Genomic DNA, 22,144 nt, shown 5'->3' with positions numbered 1-22,144 from the left:
TTCATATGGAAAAAAACCCTTGAAGTTTTATTTATTGTATTTATTTATTATATAATATAGCTACACGATGTATGTGACTCAAACACATCAAATGGTATTCAGATCGGAAGGCACCTACATGTTCTGTCAGATTGTTTCCATTATTAAACTTATAAACATTCCTCAGTGCGCTCCTTGAAAGACTCTAATTTAAAGCGTATTTATTAAAATAGAAACATGGACATCGGTCTAATCTGAATCATGCTGTTGGTAGCAGAATTATATATATCACTTATATATTGGACAACCTCAGACAGGATTGTGCTGTACAGCTTGTGTTCCCTCTAAAAGGATTTACACTGTACTGAGAATGAAAGTATTCAGTGTAACATATTTAATGTTACTTATACAGGAGCAAAGTCAGCTCTGGATCAGGGAAAGCACCTGCTGCTGTTATTCAAATAAATAATATGTATTTATACATGCACGGGTGTAAAGCCCCCGCCCCCACCGCATTTGCCGCACCTACTACTCACGTCCTTCTGATCCTTAATGCAGAATGATCGAGATTGTTTAAAAGTTTGTTTATTTAATTAATTCATTAAATAATTGTTTAAAACGTTGTTTTCAAAAAAGTCACATTGTGTATTGTGGGTAAAACAGGCACCCACAGGTGGGGGGTCATTATGACCTAATGTGGTGTGAAGTTGTCACATTTGAAGTGCTGTGTCTGATAGTCGGGCCCCGAGCTAAGGCTGCTGGGCCCCTGGGTTCTGATGGGGGCCCCAGGGGGTCTGGTGGGTGCTGGCCTCTTTCAGTCCTGAATATAAGCTCTTTTTTATGGGGACTTCATGTTTTAGTGACTGGAACACAGGAGAAGCTTATGCCTCTGTTATGTGTCTCGATCTTTAAGATTAAATCCAGCAAATGATGACAGGATGGGGCTGTAAGTGACGAGCAGCTGGCATAAGCCACCTGAGTGTGACCCCGACCCTCTGTGTGCGTGCTGCCCCTTCCTGCTCTTCTGGAGGTCTGTGTGCGTGCTGCCCCTTCCTGCTCTTCTGGAGGTCTGTGTGCGTGCTGCCCCTTCCTGCTCTTCTGGAGGTCTGTGTGCGTGCTGCCCCTTCCTGCTCTTCTGGAGGTCTGTGTGCGTGCTGCCCCTTCCTGCTCTTCTGGAGGTCTGTGTGCGTGCTGCCCCTTCCTGCTCTTCTGGAGGTCTGTGTGCGTGCTGCCCCTTCCTGCTCTTCTGGAGGTCTGTGTGCGTGCTGCCCCTTCCTGCTCTTCTGGAGGTCTGTGTGCGTGCTGCCCCTTCCTGCTCTTCTGGAGGTCTGTGTGCGTGCTGCCCCTTCCTGCTCTTCTGGAGGTCTGTGTGCGTGCTGCCCCTTCCTGCTCTTCTGGAGGTCTGTGTGCGTGCTGCCCCTTCCTGCTCTTCTGGAGGTCTGTGTGTGTGTCTGTGTGTCGGGGTTGAGTGTCTGTGTGAGAGTCATGTATATATTTCGTTGTACCCACAACTTAAAAACTTGTTATTTTGATGTTATGGGGACCTTTTTTTTGGTCCCCACAAGGCGAAACTCAATTTAATAAAAATCTGCAATCAAAAAATTTTGAAATGCCAAAAGTCCTTGTATTTTGTTTGATTACTTGTGATTAAGGTTAGGGCTGGGTAGGGGTTAAGGTTCTCATTGTTGGGATTAGGGGTATGCCCATCAAAATGAATGGAAAGTCCCCACAGAGATATGAATACAGACGTGTGTGTGTGTGTGTGTGAGATCATGTGGTCACGTGTGTGTGCGTGCCCCCCCATCACAGAGGCACTGTGTTCTGCCCTGTGCTCGTGGGCACGGCTTCAGGCTGCATATGTGCACAGGAGTCAATCAGTCGGTTCCAGTACTCTTTCATTGTCTAACACCTGACTATTTTCCGGAACAAAATCTAAGCATTATGTCACACACATCTGGTTCATGCTTTAAACATTTACATTTAAAACATCTTCTCTTAACCCTTAAATTCATTTTCATACTATTTTTTGTCGCTAGTTGTGTCTGTGTTTCAGAACTGTGCTACCCAGAATGCCTTGTGGGAAGCCCTTGTCGAGCAGGTCATGTGATGCTGTCTGGTAGCCAGCTGGCGGAAGGAGACGCTGATGTAGTGGCCGGTTGTGGAAGCACTAGTTGACCCAATCCTGTGTTCTAAGTGGAACAGACCTTGCAGCTCTTTAATGACATAAATAACCCAGATTCACACTGTAGCCTAAGTGTTTGACCCAGTCAGTTGACAACCAAATCATTCTGCGCAGGCATATGTGTGTGTGTGTGTGTGTGTGTGTGTGTGTGGAGAGTCTGCGTGTGTGTTTATCAGTGTCCATTTGTGTGTCCACAGGTGTCTGTGTTTATCTCTGCGTGTGTCCGTCTGTCTGTCTGTGTTTATCTCTGCGTGTGTCCGTCTGTCTGTCTGTGTTTATCTCTGTGTATCTGCCTGTGTGTCTGCTGTAGGTTTTATGGATTTTGCCTCTGACTGTGCTGCACTCACAGGCTGAGTTCATCTTCTGATGGGTGTAGTACTGGGACATTGGGGGAGGGGGGTGTAATTCCCATTGCAGAGTAGCCACTGGGGAGGTATTCCTGTACGGCCTGTATGAGCTTGGCATGTGGGGTCAGGCGGGGCTGGCATCTGCCCCCCCCCCCCCAGCATGACAGGTGTGGGGGCTGCTATATATAGCCAACAGGCAGGCGTGCTCTGGCTGGGGTCCTACCCACCCCCCATCCAGCTCAGCAATTCTTACATATAGATGACTGCCCCCCCCCTCCCATCTACTTCTCACACATCTGCAACCAGTGTGTTTATTCCACTTAGCATGTAGCAGCCGCGGGTGCAAATTCACCCTCCACCTCCATCGTGTTTCTCCTGAGAGGCTGTGCTTGGGGAGCGTTTATTTGTTGACTCCCTAGTTTGTTGTTGTGTGTTAAGAATAGGAAGCAGGAAACGGCGCCACCATCTGGGTGTTCTCCAGCATAGGACCATGGGCAGCTTCTCAAAGGGCTGTCTTTTTGGGGAGATTGTAAAGTATAAGTTATATTCTGTCCAATAAGGGCATAGTATAAGAACAACATAACGTAACCTCATCTTAATAAGAGGATATAGCAGCTCACTGGGTGTGAGGCAGATTTAAGGTGCCGGGCTTGTTTTGCAGTGCGGGAGTGGATGCTGACGCAAACCTTCATGCTGAGAAATGTGTTAAGGCAGAGAGAGGGGTGCACCATTAAAGAGGTAGAGAGATGGGGACTCCTTTAAAGAAGCAGAGAGAAAGAGGAGCACTTTTTTTAAAGAGGCAGAGCGAGATGGGTGGTCCTTTAAAGAGAGATGGGCGCTGCTTTAAGGAGGCAGAGAGAGATGAGCGCTGCTTTAAGGAGGCAGAGAGAGATGGGCGCTGCTTTAAGGAGGCAGAGAGAGATGGGCACTGCTTTAAGGAGACAGAGAGAGATGGGCGCTCCTTTAAGGAGGCAGAGAGAGATGGGCACTCCTTTAAGGAGGCAGAGAGAGATGGGCGCTCCTTTAAGGAGGCAGAGAGAGATGGGCGCTGCTTTAAGGAGGCAGAGAGAGATGGGCGCTCCTTTAAGGAGGCAAAGAGAGATGGGCGCTCATTTAAGGAGGCAGAGAGAGATGGGCACAGATTTAAGGCGGCAGAGAGATATGGGCGCTGCTTTAAGGCGGCAGAGAGATATGGACGCTGCTTTAAGGCGGCAGAGAGATATGGGCGCTGCTTTAAGGAGGCAGAGAGAGATGGGCGCTGCTTTAAGGAGGCAGAGAGAGATGGGCGCTGCTTTAAGGAGGCATAGAGAGATGGGCTCTGCTTTAAGGAAGCAGAGAGAGATGGGCGTTGCTTTAAGGAGGCAGAGAGAGATGGGCGCTGCTTTAAGGAGGCAGAGAGAGATGGGCGCTGCTTTAAGGAGGCAGAGAAAGGACTTGGCTTTGAATAGCACATGCCCGCAAATGGATGTGCTGCAGCGCTGTGGCGTTTCAGATGATCCATTAATGACATAATGGCTACCACCTGAAATCTACTTTAGGCACATTGGTCTCACTGGAACATCTTCCCAGGTTTTGTAAAGAGTCATTCATTCAGATATGGGCCCCGTGAATCCAACTAATGCACTAGAAAGACACCAAACTGGGTGGGGGGTGCTGGTCCTTGTTTTCATAAGGGCCTCATCACTTGGAGGGATCTGTGCATCTATGCTGTCCTGGGGGAGGGGGGGGTTTGGTGGTTTTCGTCGTGGTTGTGTAGCTCTTTGAGTTTTCTCTGCGCAAGAACTTTGGTTTGGGGGTTCACTGTGAGAACTGTAAAATGGTGGGGTGGGGTGTGGGGGGGGGTATCTAACATCTCAATTCAATGTGCATTAAAAGATAGATTTGTGAAGTTATCCATCCATCCATCTGGAAGCCCCAGGTCTGAGGGGGTTGAGACTTTTCGGAGGCTCTTTCTCTAAAATGGTTTTATTTCCACATTCATAAGGCCTATAGCATCTTAGCTGTCCAGTACCTGCCCCGTTGCCAGGTTGCTTTCTCCTGTTGTCACGGTGATTCCAGCAGGCAGTTCGCTGTGTTTCCTGCCACATCCATCCCCAGAAGGGAGCAGGAACGGCATTGGCGTGGATCCAGCTCAACACTCGGTGGCTGCGTGACACTGCTGGGCCCAGAGTAAGCCCCTTAATTCCCACTGCTACAGGTCTCACCCTCCTTCATCAGTCGTATGTCACTTTGGATATAACTGCTTAATAAATTAGACGTACATTTGGCTATGCCGGTTGTCTGTGATGATGTGGCCTTTTGGTGAAAGCTGAGGAACTCGGTTATGTTACTGGTATCCAGTAGCTACTTGTTTTCTGGCTGCTTTCTGGATGGTAACTAACACGTGTTAGATGCCTCTGTGTTCAGCGATTGAATGATATAATTTGCTGAATACATTATCAGGTTTGTCTGCCCAGCGCTGGGTTGTGGGAGCAGTGAGACGACAGCTTGCTCATTGATTATCTGTTGCTGGTGTCAAGCTGCTCTCTGCTGTCACAGGACTTACTGGTGTGATCACAAAAGCCCTGTAGTCACCTGTCTTTGCGTTTACTCACTCATGTCAACCGAATCTGACCACATACTACAAGAGTCACATTAAGTTTGTTTTTTTTAGTTTGGTGAAGATGCATCTTCCTGACTCATTTTTAGCACCTTCAGATTAATAATGGCTCTTATAGTGCTGGATGCTTTCAGCTTCTCACTCATTTGAATGAGGTGCCCCAGTGCTTTTGGATGAGCCGCCCCAGTGGACTATGGGAGATCCACTTCTGTGTGGTCTCAGTCATTTGGATGAGGTGCCCCAGTGGACTATGGAAGATCCACTTCTGTGTGGTCTCAGTCATTTGGATGAGGCGCCCCGGTGGACTATGGGAGATCCACTTCTGTGTGGTCTCAGTCATTTGGATGAGGTGCCCCGGTGGACTATGGAAGATCCACTTCTGTGTGGTCTCAGTCATTTGGATGAGGCGCCCCAGTGGACTATGGAAGATCCACTTCTGTGTGGTCTCAGTCATTTGGATGAGGCGCCCCAGTGGACTATGGGAGATCCACTTCTGTGTGGTCACAGTCATTTGGATGAGGCGCCCCAGTGGACTATGGGAGATCCACTTCTGTGTGGTCACAGTCATTTGGATGAGGCGCCCCAGTGGATTATGGGAGATCCACTTCTGCGTGGTCTCAGTCATTTGGATGAGGCGCCCCGGTGGACTATGGGAGATCCACTTCTGTGTGGTCTCAGTCATTTGGATGAGGCGCCCCGGTGGACTATGGGAGATCCACTTCTGTGTGGTCTCAGTCATTTGGATGAGGCGCCCAGGTGGACTATGGGAGATCCACTTCTGTGTGGTCTCAGTCATTTGGATGAGGCGCCCCGGTGGACTATGGGAGATCCACTTCTGTGTGGTCTCAGTCATTTGGATGAGGCGCCCCGGTGGACTATGGGAGATCCACTTCTGTGTGGTCTCAGTCATTTGGATGAGGCGCCCAGGTGGACTATGGGAGATCCACTTCTGTGTGGTCTCAGTCATTTGGATGAGGCGCCCCGGTGGACTATGGGAGATCCACTTCTGTGTGGTCTCAGTCATTTGGATGAGGCGCCCCAGTGGACTATGGGAGATCCGCTCATTTTTCTATGCTGGTAGCTGGTCATTTCGGGGGGTGGGCCCCCTCGGGCTGGTAATCCATAGGCTGGCTTGTTAACGTCGAGGGTGTGAAGCAGACGTACTCCATTACGTAGCTGCCATGTGGTTTGATGTTACTTAATGTGTCTCTGAGTGGTTCGCTACCCGACGGGTCTTTGACCGCAGTGTTTCTAGGGCCTGATAAATGTTCACAGAGCTGCTCCTCTTTAATTGATCCTTGTTGGGTCAGATATTTAAAACATGTTACTGGCAAATGTGGCCAGCATGGTTCCTCTCTCTATGAAGCGGCCCCCACTGGCGCTGCCTGCCTGCTCCCCACCATGACAGACTCTCGGTGCGGCGGGACGACCAGCCTCTCAGACGTTCCTCAGGGGATTGCAGCACCCAGCAGCATCTGGAGAAGAGGAAAACCTAAATAGCCCCCGTCGCTATGTAAACGCAGACAGATAACTCCTGTAGGTTTCTTTGCTTTAAATAAATAATATATTTTACATTTTCTGTTAAATTGATCAGATGAGTTAAGTAGTAGTCCTGGTGCCCACGGTCTCTCTGTGCCGTAACGGGGGGAGCTTTCTGGGAGGGTGTGTGTGTGATTTCCGTTACAGTTCCAGTAAACCGCGCCTCCAATTCTGTGGCCGTATCTTAGCTGTGATCTAGCATTTGTTTTCATTGGCTAACATTTGACAGCTGGTGATGATTTTTCTGTGCTTATTTGTCCATGTTTAAAAAATCATGCTGTAACGTTTTCTTTTCTGAGTAACAGTAGACCTGATAATATAATTACACACTGTACCCACGGTTTAGTGTGGCCCTTTCCCGCCAGCTCCAGGGCCCCCGTGCTGTGACCCCCAAACTTACTCACACAAATTACATGCTTTGTGTGTCTCACGTAGAGCATGATGGGGTAGGTGAAAATAAATATTCCCCACGAGTATCACTTCTGCCATTTGTAGCTACAGAGTCCCAAGTACAGAGTGTTCTGCAGACTGAGAGTAGAGTACAGAGTGCATTGCAGAATGAGTACTGAGTGGAGAGTGCATTTCATCCTGTTTACAGGGTACAGAGTGCATTGCAGAATGAGTACTGAGTGGAGAGTGCATTTCATCCTGTTTACAGAGTACAGAGTGCATTGCAGAATGAGAACAGAGTGGATTTCAAACTGATCACTGAGTACAGAGTGACTGACACTTGAGTAAAGAGTGAAGTACAGATTGAGTATAGAGTACAGATTGATTGCAGAGTGCATTTCAGACTAACTGCTGAGTGCCGATATCACTGTGACCCTGTGCTGAGTGCCATCAACAGCTGCCATGTGCCTAAATATATAGCCTCTGTGTGGCCGGGTTGAGTTACCTCACCTGGGGTGAGGGGGTGGGGGCGGGGGCGTCTGCTTCTGCAAAAGCTTCCAGTGTGTTCTGCCAGTGCCGTCGGACCAGCTGATAAATATGGTGTCTGCATTTAGCCTGAGCGATGGTGGTTTTTCACAGCAGTTGTCTTCTGGTAGAAAAAAAAAAAGAGCATGAAGTCGGGGTGATTCTAAGCCACATTTCTTCCTGGTGGGGGGGTGTAGTCATGGTTGTTGATCTTGCACAGTCAGTCCTGTTTTATTAATAATTCAGATTGGTAATGTGCACTGTGTTCTTCTGATTTACGTGTGAAAAATGGCAGGCTGGGGGTGGCATCCCCATGTGGGCACCCATGGCAACTTCAGGGTGGCTGAGATGGCTGCAGCCCCGTGGCAGGGAAACCTGCAATCCACTGGAGTCCTGCACTGTGCTCAGGCTGCACTGGTCTTCCACTGAGGTTGCACTGGTTTTACAGTGAGGTGCTATGATCTTGCCCTGAAGTCACACTGGTCTTGCACTAAGATCGCACTGGTGTTGCAGTGAGGTGGTACTTATTTTGCACTGATTTCATACTGAGGTCACACTGGTCTCACACTGTTCTCACACTGAGGTCTAGCAGCTCCACTGCCACGCAGCAGCTAACATCTGGAGAGCTTTCCTGCAGCCTACCAGCCTAATGCCCCATCTCCACTCTTTTTTCGATTTTAATAAGTGTGTCATATTCACGGCTATATTATTTTTCATTCTGTGAATTTGTGGTTGTCATCTCCTGGCTACAATTTTCAGCATTTTTTATTTGCCAGTTTGGGATCAGGAGTGAGTAATTATGTTGCTCTGTTTACCCACTGACTGCTTGTTAATAAAATCTAACCAATTAATTTTAGAAATGAAATAAACCAGGACTCCTGATGTATAAGTGTTTATTTGACATTCCTGAATGAAACTCTGTGAAGCGGAGAAGAAACACCTCCATGTTCTCTGTATTCCTGGTGCTCCCCCACACTCACGGGTGGCCTCACGCTGGTCTGGGAGGCATACGGGCTGGTGTGATGGATGGATGGATGGATGGATGGAGTGAGTGATCTCTTGGGGAAAGACCTCCGCTTTTTGGTGCGCAGTAACCAAGAAGTGACTTTTTGAGTGGGACCTCAGGAAGAAACAGGCTGGGCGAGATGCTGAGGACCTCCTGGTCAGAGCTCGGGGCTGATATGTTTCTGGTCAAGCTTAGTGTCCAAACAGGCATGTGCTCATCTAATGTCCTCTTGGCATGATGGGAGAGGAGCTCTGATGATGACTGAGCAGCCAAACTGAGGAACCCCACCCTTCTTTTCCTCTCATTGTGAACCACTGGTTTAGGGTGGCCAGTCATGTAATCAGTTTTGCTGTGGAATATATTTGTTGTTTGGGTTAATTATTAAATGACTGATAGAATTAATGGTATCCTACAGAGAAGATGCTCGGATTTCTGATTCTATTATGGGAGTAACTGCAGTGGATCTGCACTGAGCACTAATTGGATTGTGCGGGTCTTACAGGCGGATAATGGAACAAATGTCTGTAATTCACTGTGGGTTGAAGTGAAAGCCTGCGGAGGATGTCAGCCTCAGGACGGGGCCTCGGATGATGTTGTGTGTGCTGTGCTGTGTGTGTGTGAGTCATGTATACATTACATTATGGGGACCAAATTGTTGGGATTAGGGTTTCTCCCATAGAAATGAGAATCCCCACAAAGGAACAGGTCTGTGTGTGTGTGTGTGTGTGTGTGTATCTGACCAGTACATCCCAAGATTCTCTTTTCCTGTGTGACTCATTGTCTCTGGGAGTGATTATTCCTGTGTGGTAATAACAGGGGCATTTCATGCAATGGGGGCCTGTCTCGTCCTTTGAGGTCAGTTTACTTGGATGGTGCTGAGAGGTACCTGCAGTGTGTGTATGACGTGCAGATAACCTCACTGGTCCCTAACACTCTCCATCTCTCTGCTTCACACCTCCCAGTATCCAGGAGTGGGTTGAACAAATGCAGCGTGACCTGCTGACTCTGGTTGAGGATGCCAGCGGACTGGAGACCTTCAAGGAGGTGAGCTGTGAGGAATGTAACATGTGATACTCACGTATACATTCATCCCGATTTAATCATTTTTGTTGTGTTTTCCATGTTGTATTTTATTTGTACTTATCGAATATTGAGCCTTTTCTCCAATAAATCAGATTATCCTTCATTACTATGTAATAACCTGAGGGCTTAATGGGTTAGACCACTGTGTCTGTGATTGGATGGTCGCTGGGTCAAATCCCCAGATTGACAGGAGACATGTCCTTCACTGAACTGACATCTGTAAAACCTTTCAGATCTGCTACTTTAAGATTTTTTATTAGTTCTCATTCAATGTGCTATTTTTGATACTTGTTGTAACTTCAATCTACTATCTAACATTATGTCAGCTCCTAATTAAATCTTGAGCTCCTGTCCCATAGGACACAGGTGGTCTGAGCAGGACCTCTCACAGCCACTAGATGGCAGTGTCTAAAACAAGCTCTCACGGTTAGAGCTGTGGCAAGCTTTGTGCCTCACTAATGTAATGTGACCTTTTGTGTTTTTTGCAGATATTTAAAGATCACATGGATAAATTCAGCGTCAAGTCAAATAATGCAGCTGAGCTGGTGGCCAGTGCGGCCGGGAACATTGAGAAGCTGCTTCTTAAAAGATCCATGGCGCTGAAGGTGAGTTTGGAGGCGATATCGCGCACAGATCTCGCTGCCGCCTCACTGCATGTTGGGACCCTGCGCTCCGTCTGCAGTGTCACCATGTGCCCAGTCTGAAATCTTTCTCCAAAAATAGGAGCCCTCAAATTTATCTTTTACTCAGGGCGCAGAGGCTCCACAGGCCACGCTCACATGCCTGCTCTCGCTCCCCCCTCTTTGTGCGTGTTTGGGAGCTCCCCCCTCAGCTGAACATGTACGGAGGGCACCTTGCTGTTTTCTCTCTTCACCCAAGCTTCAGAAGCTGATGTCTTCCCGTGACGTGTGCATGACGTGTGGGCTAAACACTTCACTCTGGCTTAAGTCCCGAGATGATGTTTCTGCACAATAAATAAATAAATATATAAACAGGCGCGGGTACGAGTATGCGATGAGTGCGAGTATGCGGAGGCATAAAGCGGGTATCCTGGGAAAATGGGCGTGGGTACGAGTATGCGGAGGCATAAAGCGGGTATCCTGGGAAAATGGGCGTGGGTACGAGTATGCGGAGGCATAAAGCGGGTATCCTGGGAAAATGGGCGTGGGTAGGAGTATGCGGAGGCATAAAGCGGGTATCCTGGGAAAATGATCGCACGGAGGCCCCTGCAGTCCCCCTCCCACCTGAAAAAGCAGCTGGTCAGAGCCTCTGTCAGACACTTCTTTGGAAAGCATCTCTCTCTTGGCTAATCAGATGTTCCCGCTTTAATGTCTGGAGGCAGCGCCGCCCCCTCCCTTCCTACCATCTCGACGCTAAGCTTTGCTTCTGACGCACTGTATTTATTCTCGCTGCTTTTGCTGTGCAAGGCGTCTGAACCATCTGTATGGAAGGTCAGGGACAATGTTGTCAAGAATGTCTTTCCTCACCTGTTATGGAAGGACATGAAGTAATAATTATGCTGATGTAATGCTCCTACAGTCCACTGGGGGAGCATTTCAGTCTTACTTTTGGATGAAATAACTGATTTTGGCATCTATACACAATATTTCCCTGATGTATTTCCTGGGTGTTGACCTTTTTGACAGGACAGAGAAGCATTCTCTCAAAAAATCATGTGCGAGCACCGTGCCGGGAGGGGTTACTCCGGCGTGACCGCGTTCCCGCGTGTGCCCAGTGCCGGGAGGGGTTACTCCGGCGTGGCCGCGTTCCCGCGTGTGCCCAGTGCCGGGAGGGGTAACTCCGGCGTGGCCGCGTTCCCGCGTGTGCCCAGTGCCGGGAGGGGTTACTCCGGCGTGGCCGCGTTCCCGCGTGTGCCCAGTGCCGGGAGGGGTAACTCTGGCGTGGCCGCGTTCCCGCGTGTGCCCAGTGCCGGGAGGGGTTACTCCGGCGTGGCCGCGTTCCCGCGTGTGCCCAGTGCCGGGAGGGGTTACTCCGGCGTGGCCGCGTTCCCGCGTGTGCCCAGTGCCGGGAGGGGTAACTCCGGCGTGGCCGCGTTCCCGCGTTGTGTATCATTCTTCTTTTTGTATTCCTTGTTATGAGACAGTTATGTTAATTTAATGTTTTGTGATGGTCTGCTGGCCTTGCCTGCGGTTGTTTTGTTTTGTGTTTTGTAGGTGCGGCCGCAGCCCCTTTGTGGAATTGGTGACACCTGGGCCCGGTGTCCTAATTTCCTTAAAACCACTCCTACTTTACCACCTGGAGGGCTTTCTGGTTTCTACTTCTCATTGTTTGCTTCATTATGTGCTCCTTGTTACACTTTTGTGGGCGATGTAGACCTTCTTGGTTGATTGTCTTATATGTAGTGGTTAATGTAATAAACTGTTTTGGTTTTCAACGCTGCGTCCTTCGATTTTGCCATGGCCTCTGAGCCGGGTCATGACAAAATGGGGGCTCGTCCGGGATCTTTCGGTTTTTTTTTTTTTTTTTGGACGGAGGGGGGAGGTTTCCTTGTTTGTAGAGACGCAGTGTGTTTGTATGGGTTAAATGCCTTTTGAAAGCTCGATTTCTGTGCGCAACGACTGAGGCAAGTAAGTGTCTGACTTTGGTATTGTGTATTGTATTTTGGGTAAGTTGGGGGTGGTACGTAAGGTATGTCCGTGATTTAGTGGAGTAGCGCTGTCCTTTTTGGACTGCGTTGGGGGTGGGTTTGGTGTTGCGGTGAAAGCGGTTAGAGCAGTTGTCTCGGGAGTGTTTCCATGGTGTGAGAGGAGTCGCCAGTTTCTGGTTACTTTTTCTCCCTACTGGGTTCTTGCACTTAATTTCCCACCGCTAGTAACTGCATGAAGAAGTTGGTCGCGTCTTTGGTGGGTAGGTTGGGGTTTGTGTATGGAGTTACGCACTTGCTTTTAGCCTCTAGCGTTGCGCACAGTTGTACAATGCCGACGGTGGAAGAGTTTATTGCTTCTCCGTCGGAGGACATGTTGGATCTGTATACTAAAGAGCAGCTGCTTAAATTAGCGGAATATTATAAGCTTGATGTAAGCAGTCAGTTTGTGAAGGATAAGGTGAGGACAATTGTTAAAAGTAATTTGGTTGCGGCCGGGATTTTAGTTGAGTATAAACCTGTTCATGCTTCCTCCCCTTTTTCTATGTCGGTAGAGGGTTTGAGTTTCGACCAACGTAAAGAGTTATTGTTGTTACAGATAGAGCATGAAAGGTATAAGGTAAACGCCACGTTGGAAAAAGACTTGGCGCTTGAAAAGTTGCGTCAGGAGACGGAACAGACACGTTTGGATTTAGAACACAAATTGCAGGTCATGCGTGAGGGTAATGTGCCACCGGTACCTAGGTTAGGCTCTGGCTCACAGTCGAGTGTTGATTTGTCAGATCCAATTAACTTCGATGTCTGGGGAAGTTTGCGCTTGGTGCCTAAATTTTCCGAAAGTGATCCTGATACATTTTTTCTTTTGTTCGAATGTTTAGCTGATGCTCGAAGCTGGCCCAATGCCGCTCGAGCATTAATGCTTCAGTGCGTTGTAATGGGTACTCGGCTTTGTCGACTGACGACAGTCAGGATTATGACAAGGTAAAATCAGCCGTGTTGAGGGCTTATGAGCGAGTCCCTGAACATTATCGGCAGAAATTTAGATCGTGGAAAAGAGGTCCAAAACAGAGTCATCTGGAATTTGCACGTGATTTGACAATGCATTTTAACCGCTGGTGTATGTCGGTTGAGGTCACAGATTTTGATGCTCTTTGCGATTTGTTGGTGCTGGAACAGTTTAAAAACTCTGTTCCTCGTCATGTTGCTACTTATGTCTGTGAACAGAAGGCGCGCACGGCAGCTGAAGCAGCCACTTTAGCTGATGATTATATGTTGATCCATCAGAACGTTTTCGTTGAGCGCCGATTTCAATCTAGTGGTGGGGGGAGCGCACCCGCCGAGGGTTTTGGCCGTTCAAACGGATCTTTTCTGCCTGGTAGGGGGCCTAGTGGGTTCGGTGAGGCCGATAAGATTTGTCAATTCTGTCATAAACGGGGGCATTGGAAGGCTGACTGCTTTATGCTTAAGTCTAGTAAAAACAAACATCCTTCAGGTTCGCGTCCTAAGGGTGTTGGCTTGGCTGCACCTGGGGATGTTGAAATGCCTGCTGCGATTGATGTTAAAGCACCGTTAAAACATTCATGTGGTGCTGCGTTGAACTCTTATTTACCATTCATTAGATCAGGGGTTGTATCTATGGTAGGCAGTGATGTGAAAGTGCCAGTTAAAATCACAGGGGCCTTTGATTCTTTTATTAAAGCTGGTGTGTTGCCGCTATCTAAAGCTTCTGCGTTGGGCAGGTCGGTACCCGTTCAAGGTATGAGTTTGAACATTCTGCGGGTGCCCCTTCATAAAGTAATGCTTGATTGTGATTTGTTGCAGGGTGAGGTTGCACTTGCCGTTCGCCCCGCACTGCCCATTGAGGGGGTCTCTGTGATTCTCGGGAATGGCCTGGTGGGTGCTCGGGTCTGGCCTGATGTTATTCCACCTCTGGTGGTGGATCCTGTGCCTCAGCGGCCGTCAGGATTAGATGAATGTGCGCAGAACTTTCCTGAGACTTTTGCGGCCTGTGTGGTAACCCGTGCTATGGCGCGGGGGAAGTCTGAGCGTCAGCCTCAGCCTGGTGAGGGCAAGATGTTGAAATTTTTTTTGCCTTTGACTGACCTTCCGGTGCCTCTGGCCCGCAGTGAGTTGGTTGCGGAACAGCAGGCTGACCCTTCACTGGCTGGGTTGTTTGAATTGGTGCGACCTGAGAGTGAAATGAGGGACAGTGCCTGTGGATATTTTCTTCAGGGTTCAATGTTGGTGAGAAAATTGGTTTCGCATACAGGTTTGTTTATTGGGGATCCTGTGTTTCAGCTTGTTTTACCAGCTAGGCTACGTCAGTCTGTGTTACAGGTTGCTCATGATGAGTCGGGACATTTTGGGGTTCGGAAGACTTATGATCGGTTGTTGAGACATTTCTTTTGGCCTCGTATGAAAAGGGATGTCTCTGCGTATGTTAAGACTTGTCACACGTGTCAACTAACTGATAAGCCGAATCAAGTTTTGAGGCCGGCCCCGTTATATCCCATTCCTGTTATTGGCCAACCGTTTGAGTATCTGATAATTGACTGTGTGGGACCGCTGCCGCGTTCTAAGTCGGGTGCTAATTACTTGTTAACTATTATGTGTCAGAGCACTCGATATCCGGCAGCGTACCCGCTGCAAACTATTTCGGCTAGGGCAGTAGTGCGTGCACTATCGCAGTTTATTTCCATTTTTGGTATCCCCAAAATTATCCAATCGGATCAAGGTTCAAATTTTTTGTCCCATGTGTTTGCTCAGGTTTTAAAACAGCTTCGTGTTCAACATAACCGAGCTTCAGCTTACCATGCCCAAAGTCAAGGGGCGTTGGAGCGTTTTCATCAAACGCTCAAGTCTCTCCTTCGTGCATATTGTGCAGAGTTGGGTAGGGACTGGGAGGATGGGTTACCCTGGTTAATGCTGGCAGCTAGGGAAGTAACACAGGAGAGTTTGGGGTTTAGCCCGAATGACCTTGTGTTTGCTCATTCTGTGCGGGGCCCGTTGGCGGTCCTGGCCGATGCCTGGAGGGAAGTGACACCTCCAAAGAATTTGATTGATTTTGTTAATGGGTTTCGTCATCGTCTTTATTTGGCAGGTACCCTGGCAAAAGAGAAGTTGGGCAGGTCGCAACAAAAAATGAAGTCCTGGTATGACAGACAAACGGAGCGTAGGGTGTTCGCTTCAGGGGATCAGGTGTTGGTTTTCTTTCCCACTCTTCAGTCCCCATTTCGGGCAAAGTTTTCGGGGCCGTATGTGGTGGTAAAACAGGTGTCTGATCAGAATTATTTAATCTCTACCCCTGGGCGTAGGAAAGGCACACAGCTCTGCCATGTTAATATGATGAAACCGTTCTACACCCGTCCATCTTGTGGAACCCAGTTGGGTAATGTTCCACAAGCGGCTTGTTTCGCTGGGCCTGTTCATTTGTTTACTGCTAGTGATGAGGAGCGGCTTGACGAATGTATGATGCCTGAGCAGGCGTTCCGGTTCGGCCGTTTAAAAAATTCTGAGGCTCTCTCTAATCTTGGTGTGTCGTTGGCACACTTGCCCACATTGCGTTTAACTGAGTTGACGGATTTGATACATAGTTTCCCTTGTCTGTTTTCTGATATACCGGGCCGCACACATCTGATTGAACATGACATTGAGGTTGGGGATGCTAAGCCGATAATGCAAAGGTTTTATCGTGTCAATGCAGATAAACTGAAATGTTTGGACAGAGAAATTGCATACATGCTTGGGAATGGCATCGCAGAGCCTAGTTCATCTAGTTGGGCATCGCCTTGTTTGCTGGTTCCAAAGGCTGATGGAACACCACGCTTCTGTACTGATTTTCGCCGAGTCAACGGCATCACTAAGCCTGATCTGTTCCCTCTCCCTAGAATGGAAGATTATAGATCAGGTAGGCTCCGCAAGGTTTGTCAGCAAGCTGGACCTTTTGAAGGGGTATTGGCAAGTGCCGTTGTCAGACCGTGCTTGGGAGATTGCCGCCTTTATAACCCCTAAAGGGTTGTATTCCTACTCGGTTATGCCTTTTGGTCTTCGGAATGCACCGGCAACGTTTCAACAGCTTATGAATCGTGTTATTGGTGATATGGAAGGCTGTGCAGTGTATTTGGATGATGTGGTGGTGTTTTCAGATACTTGGGACGTTCATATTCGCCGGCTGCGGGAACTTTTCACACGTTTGGCGGAGGCAAGGCTAACAGTCAACCTCGCGAAGTGTGAGTTTGCGAGGGCGACTGTGACCTACCTTGGCTGCGTGGTGGGGCAGGGGCAGGTTCGTCCTGTTGAGGCCAAGGTCCAAGTTGTTCAGCAGTTTCCCGCACCAACAACAAAAAAGGAGTTGATGCGTTTTCTTGGCTTAGTGGGCTATTACAGGGGTTTTTGTAGGAATTTTTCTACCATGGTGGCCCCTCTTACCAACTTGTTGAGGGAGAGGGAGAAGTTTGTTTGGTCTCCTGCTTGCCATGTGGCTTTCCAGCGGGTGAAGAATCTTCTTTGTGAGGCTCCAGTTTTGGCGGCACCACGATTTGATCGATCTTTTAAGCTTTTTGTGGATGCTAGCCTTGAGGGGGCTGGGGCCGTTTTGGTGCAGGAGGATGATCATGGTATAGATAAGCCTGTTAGTTTCTTCTCCAGAAAGTTTAACTCTTATCAGCGGAATTATTCCGTTGTGGAGAAGGAAACGTTGGCATTGGTTTTGGCTTTGAAGCATTTTGACGTATATGTTGGTGGTAGTACTCCTGTCCTGGTTTTTATGGACCATAATCCAGTCACATTTCTTAATTCTTTACATTGTCCTAACCGTAGGTTAATCAGATGGTCTCTCTTTTTGCAGTCCTATTGCCTGGAGATCAGTCACATCAAAGGGACTGACAACGTGGTGGCAGACGCGTTGTCTCGGATTCCCTAGGGTGTTGGCCGCCTGTTGTTGCTGTTTCTTTCGTTTTGACCCTTCCTGTACTCTTAAATGTGCTTCCTAGGTGCACCGGTTGCTGGGTCAGGGAGAGGACGAAGGGGTACCAAGCTGTGGAACAGGTGTCAGGTATCACCAGGGTATGGGTCTGGTGTTTTAACTAAGATAATTAATAAATAAAGTTTTGGGGAAATTTGTTATTTTGTGTATTGTTAATGATTGGATAGCCCTTTATTGCAGGTAGAACTCTTTTGGGGAGCCTGCTTTTGTGGGAGGGGGTGTGATGGTCTGCTGGCCTTGCCTGCGGTTGTTTTGTTCTGTGTTTTGTAGGTGCGGCCGCAGCCCCTTTGTGGAATTGGTGACACCTGGGCCCGGTGTCCTAATTTCCTTAAAACCACTCCTACTTTACCACCTGGAGGGCTTTCTGGTTTCTACTTCTCATTGTTTGCTTCGTTATGTGCTCCTTGTTACACTTTTGTGGGCGATGTAGACCTTCTTGGTTGATTGTCTTATATGTAGTGGTTAATGTAATAAACTGTTTTGGTTTTCAACGCTGCGTCCTTCGATTTTGCCATGGCCTCTGAGCCGGGTCATGACAGTTTTAATATCTTTTGGCTTTTTTTTCTCTGAAAATAAGATTAAGACTGAGTGTCCTGTGAAGCTGTCTTCCTGAACACCGCCATACCGCACCTCAGTGTTTGGCTAAACTCCGGTGGTCCCATAGCGCCCCCCTTGTTCCCCAGCTCATGAGAGGGTCCAATTCCTCTGATCCTAGTTCACACTGCTGTATTTATAAGCTTTTATGTGACAGATGGGACACTTTGGCTTAAATGTTGAGTATTTGTCTTTTTTCTGTGGCAGGGTGTTTGCTGTATTAAATGGGTAGCAGTGAATAAATACATTGTCTATAACTGCGTTGATGGTTCATACAGGAAGGCGTGATTGAGGTATGTGTTTCAGGAGGTAGAGGGACAGCATGTCCAAATGCCTGCCCCTCCGTTAGTCACAGCTTTTTTGAACCACTTGTTGTTCCTGCTGCATTGCCTTTAAAAGCAGTATAACCTGTAGCATCGTGGGTGCTGTGTCGAGTCCCTGGCTCCTGCGGTCTGAGGTGCCCCGGTGATGGGTTTCGTGCTCCACAGCACCAAGCTCTAAGCTGAACGCCGTTGTCAGGAAGCAGAGGAAGAGAGATTCCAGGTCTGGTCAGAGCCGCTGTGGTGCTGGGTTAGAACTGCACTTTCATCTGTGTTAAAGCTGGATTGGTGTGAGTACAGTGAGAGGATCAGCTGAGGTGTCTGCCTGGCCTGGCTTCAGCTTCGAATTGTTGGGTGGAGACCAGGATTGCCGGGGGGGGCAGCTTACCAACCAGGGGGGTGATCTGCAGTACAAATTTAATCAGTGTATTAAATTTAATAAGCGCATGACAAGCTCCCCCGTGGAGCCTGGCCCGGTGTCGGCATCGTGTCACTGCCTGCTGGTCCGGCCCAGCAGTCCATCACCAGGAGCCTCCCCTCCTCTGTTCTTCCATGGTGGTGTCTGATTTAACAGATTTATTCTGGCTGGTATCTGAAGGAGGATGGGGAGGGGGGGGGGGGGAGGACTCTCTCGTATCAGTGCGATTCCAGCACAAACCCTCCAGTATCTCCAGCCTGCCGGTTCTGTCCTCAGCCGGCCATGTGGAGTTTGCTGCCCTCGCTGAGGTTTAGGTCCCATGATTTGCAAAAGCGTTTGGAACAATGTGTGAATATAGACATATCAGTTCACAGTAATTGAAAGAATTTCTAGACGGTTTTTCTTCAGTTACACAAATCTCTGTGGAAACCCTCCCCCTCATCTGAGCTCATTACAATAATATTTGTATGTGATGCCATGGATTTAATTAAAACTGGGAAATTATGATTATTTGCTGAAACAGCAAGCTTTTCCTGTAGGTGTCGTCCAGAGCTTGTCTGTTCTGTTGTGTACTGTTATGAATATTCTGTAATCATCCATGGCCAAACACACCTGTGTTGGATCTCGCTGTGCCGTCAATCGCGTGGCCTTGAAGGTTGGGTCCATTTGCAGCGGGATGAGAACATCCTAGCCCTAGTGGCGATAAAGCTGCAGAGCTTGAAATCAACCTGCAGGTCTGCGTGCAGGACTCAAACTTGCGGGATTTCCAAGCATTGGGCATTCAGGACTAAGCCAAGGCTCTGCACCATGTCCTGATCTGATAATGACTGTTTCTCTTTGTATGGGGGGCAGGTGATGGTCTATTAGCGTGTAGCAGCCCCTAGCCGTGTGTCTTCATTGTCTGGCCAGTGATATTTGTATGCTAGCGGCTGTAACTGATGCCATTATACTCCTTTACATACTGTACCACCCTCTGATCCCCCACGTGCTCCAGCGGTCCGCAGCTGTTCGGGCCTTTCATATCCTGCTATGCTATGATGCCGTAAATAATGCCGTCTTTTCCGGCAGTAGCTGTCGGGAGTGTCATACAGGGCCATTGATATGGTGGCATCATGCCGCTGCCCCTCCAGGGCCAGATGGGGGATTGGAGATAAATTAAAAGCTGAACTATTGATGGGCAGCCATTAATGTAGATGCTATACATGGATATGGAGCCACACTCACACGTCTGTGCTGTAGGGGGCGCAAATTCACGCATAGATAAGTGTGAGCTGCGTGTGCGATAACAGCGGTAAGTAAACACAGCACCAGACATGTAAAGCCAATCCTTCCTCATCTCTTATGTGTGCAGATGTGGAACAATGTTGATTTCATGGTAATTCATACCCGCACTGTCAAAACACATTAGTGAAAAACTACCAGCATATTGAAAAATTCTCTGCAGGCACCACAATATGCTTCTAGCCAATCTATACACAGTATTTCTGGCTGGTCTCTTTTAAGTTCTCAAGTACTTGACATATATTCCTTCATTCAGGTTTAAATGTATAAATGCATATGATCCACAGAGTACAACTAGTTATGAATTCTGGAATGACTGGGATGAAATCTGTAGTACTGTAAATATCAACTCGATTAATCGATTAATCGATTGATTAAACCACACCCTTCCTGCCCTTGTGCTTATACATTTTATATGATCTTTTGGTCCTGGGAATTAGTGACATGTTCTGTTCTGGTTCCAGGTGTGTGTCACGTTCCTGCCACTCTCAGTCACATAAAGAAGCAGTCACTGTGCCAGTCAGAATTAACGGGTAAACAGACTCGCAAGGCCGACATTGGTGCCACGATGCTGGGGAGCCATGATGATGATGATGATGATATGATGATGATGATGATGGGCTTTCTTTGGGAACCGGACCTGTGGTGGCTTTGCTACTAGGCTGGATGGTAGCTGCAGACTGGGTGACTGGATGGGCTGTTAAGTGCTGATTGGGCCACTGGTGTGACAGTTTAAAAATCTAAAAATTAATTTCTAGTGATGGAGATTAAAGTAATGTGTAAAAACTACAGCAGCTTGCCAAGGATCAAAGTATTTGTTAAATAAAATATTAACTCAGGTTAAATCAGAATTATTCAGGAGCGCCGGTCAGCTTTGCTGTAATCCGGAAATATCTCTGAATATATCAATACCTGGCAGTTTTGCAAATGATGCAAATAGAAAATTTGGTTATTAGATATTAATATCTGATATAGAAACTTAATTTCTTCCTTAGCTAATTTCTTGGTAATTTAAAACAAATACGTTAAGATTAAACAATAGCAGGAAGCTATTCAGAAACATGTTGTGTCGTACTGTGTATAGATTGGCAGTTTGTGGACAGCAGATATTAAAAACATGCGACTAGTTATGCGTTAGCAGAGAGAGTGATATTTCTTGGTTGGTGAATGATGCTGATTGGATGCTGGTCAGCACAATTAATTAATTCAGTTCTGTGTGTTCTAATATAACAACTTCTGACTAAATTTCTTTGTTAAAATTTACAAAACTCCCCCAAGCCAGATTGTTTCGAACTACTAAAGTTAAGAACTTGCTGTATCTCTGTCCCCCAGTGGAAATCTGTCTGGTGCACGGGGAACCAATTCAGCTGCTAAGAATTCACTCAGTCCCACTGAACCATTAGTGTTTGGTTTAACTGTCTCTGAAACCACAATCGATTACTGCAGAATTGACCAGATTGATCGGCAAATTACAGCAAAAGGCAGAGGTGAAATGAGGGCTGTGTGTTAGAAGCTGGAGGGGTGGTCCTCATTTACTGTAGATACCATGCCATCTCACATCCAAATGGGCTTCCGGCAGCAGGAGCAATGACAGGGCTGCGTTCCTCTGTTCCTGGCCATCTGCTTTCTCACGATGCATGATTTCATTAAATTTTCATTAGTTTGCTTTGCTGAATGGGCTTTGAAAACGGTCTGGAGAAGCATAATTATGAATCTGGTCATCAGTGGTTGAATGAAAGCCGAACCATAGTCAGTCCCTTGCGTTTGATCCCTGCTTTTGTGTTCCCCGGACAGGGAACCTTCCAGAGGCGGCTTTCATAAGTGGAGTGCAATTAATTCCATTTGCAAATGGAACCATCAATGGCGCAATCAATGGCTGAGATGGATTTCAGAAGCTGGCCTAGCAGGTGGTGATGTATCTGGCCAGGCTTTGGGGATTTGGGGCCTTGGAGCTTTGAGGCCTTGGACCTTTGTGGCCTTTGGGATTTGAGGCCTTGGATCTTTGTGGCCTTGGACCTTTGTGGCCTTGGGGATTTGGGGCCTTGGAGCTTTGGGGTCTTGGGGATTTGGGGCCTTGGGGATTTGGGGCCTTGGAGCTTTGAGGCCTTGGGGATTTGGGGCCTTGGAGCTTTGAGGCCTTGGGGATTTGGGGCCTTGGAGCTTTGAGGCCTTGGAGCTTTGAAGCCTTGGGGATTTGGGGCCTTGGAGCTTTGAGGCCTTGGGGATTTGGGGCCTTGGAGCTTTGAGGCCTTGGGGATTTGGGGCCTTGGAGCTTTGAGGCCTTGGGGATTT

The 22,144-nt window shown here is 48.0% G+C and overlaps 1 protein-coding gene across 1 annotated transcript in view; it reads left to right on the top strand.

Moving 5' to 3' along the window:
- LOC111846161 (voltage-dependent calcium channel subunit alpha-2/delta-1) overlaps positions 1-22,144 on the top strand; it is an 84,340-nt gene that overhangs the window by 543 nt on the left and 61,653 nt on the right. The window contains exons 2-3 of the mRNA XM_072709307.1: positions 9,530-9,611; positions 10,139-10,255. Of these exons, the coding sequence (XP_072565408.1) occupies positions 9,530-9,611; positions 10,139-10,255 (199 nt within the window). The remainder of the gene's footprint in view (positions 1-9,529; positions 9,612-10,138; positions 10,256-22,144) is intronic.

This window comes from Paramormyrops kingsleyae, chromosome 3 (genome assembly GCF_048594095.1).
Source record: "Paramormyrops kingsleyae isolate MSU_618 chromosome 3, PKINGS_0.4, whole genome shotgun sequence".
Lineage (NCBI taxonomy): Eukaryota > Metazoa > Chordata > Actinopteri > Osteoglossiformes > Mormyridae > Paramormyrops > Paramormyrops kingsleyae.
This window is presented reverse-complemented; position numbering and strand designations above follow the sequence as displayed.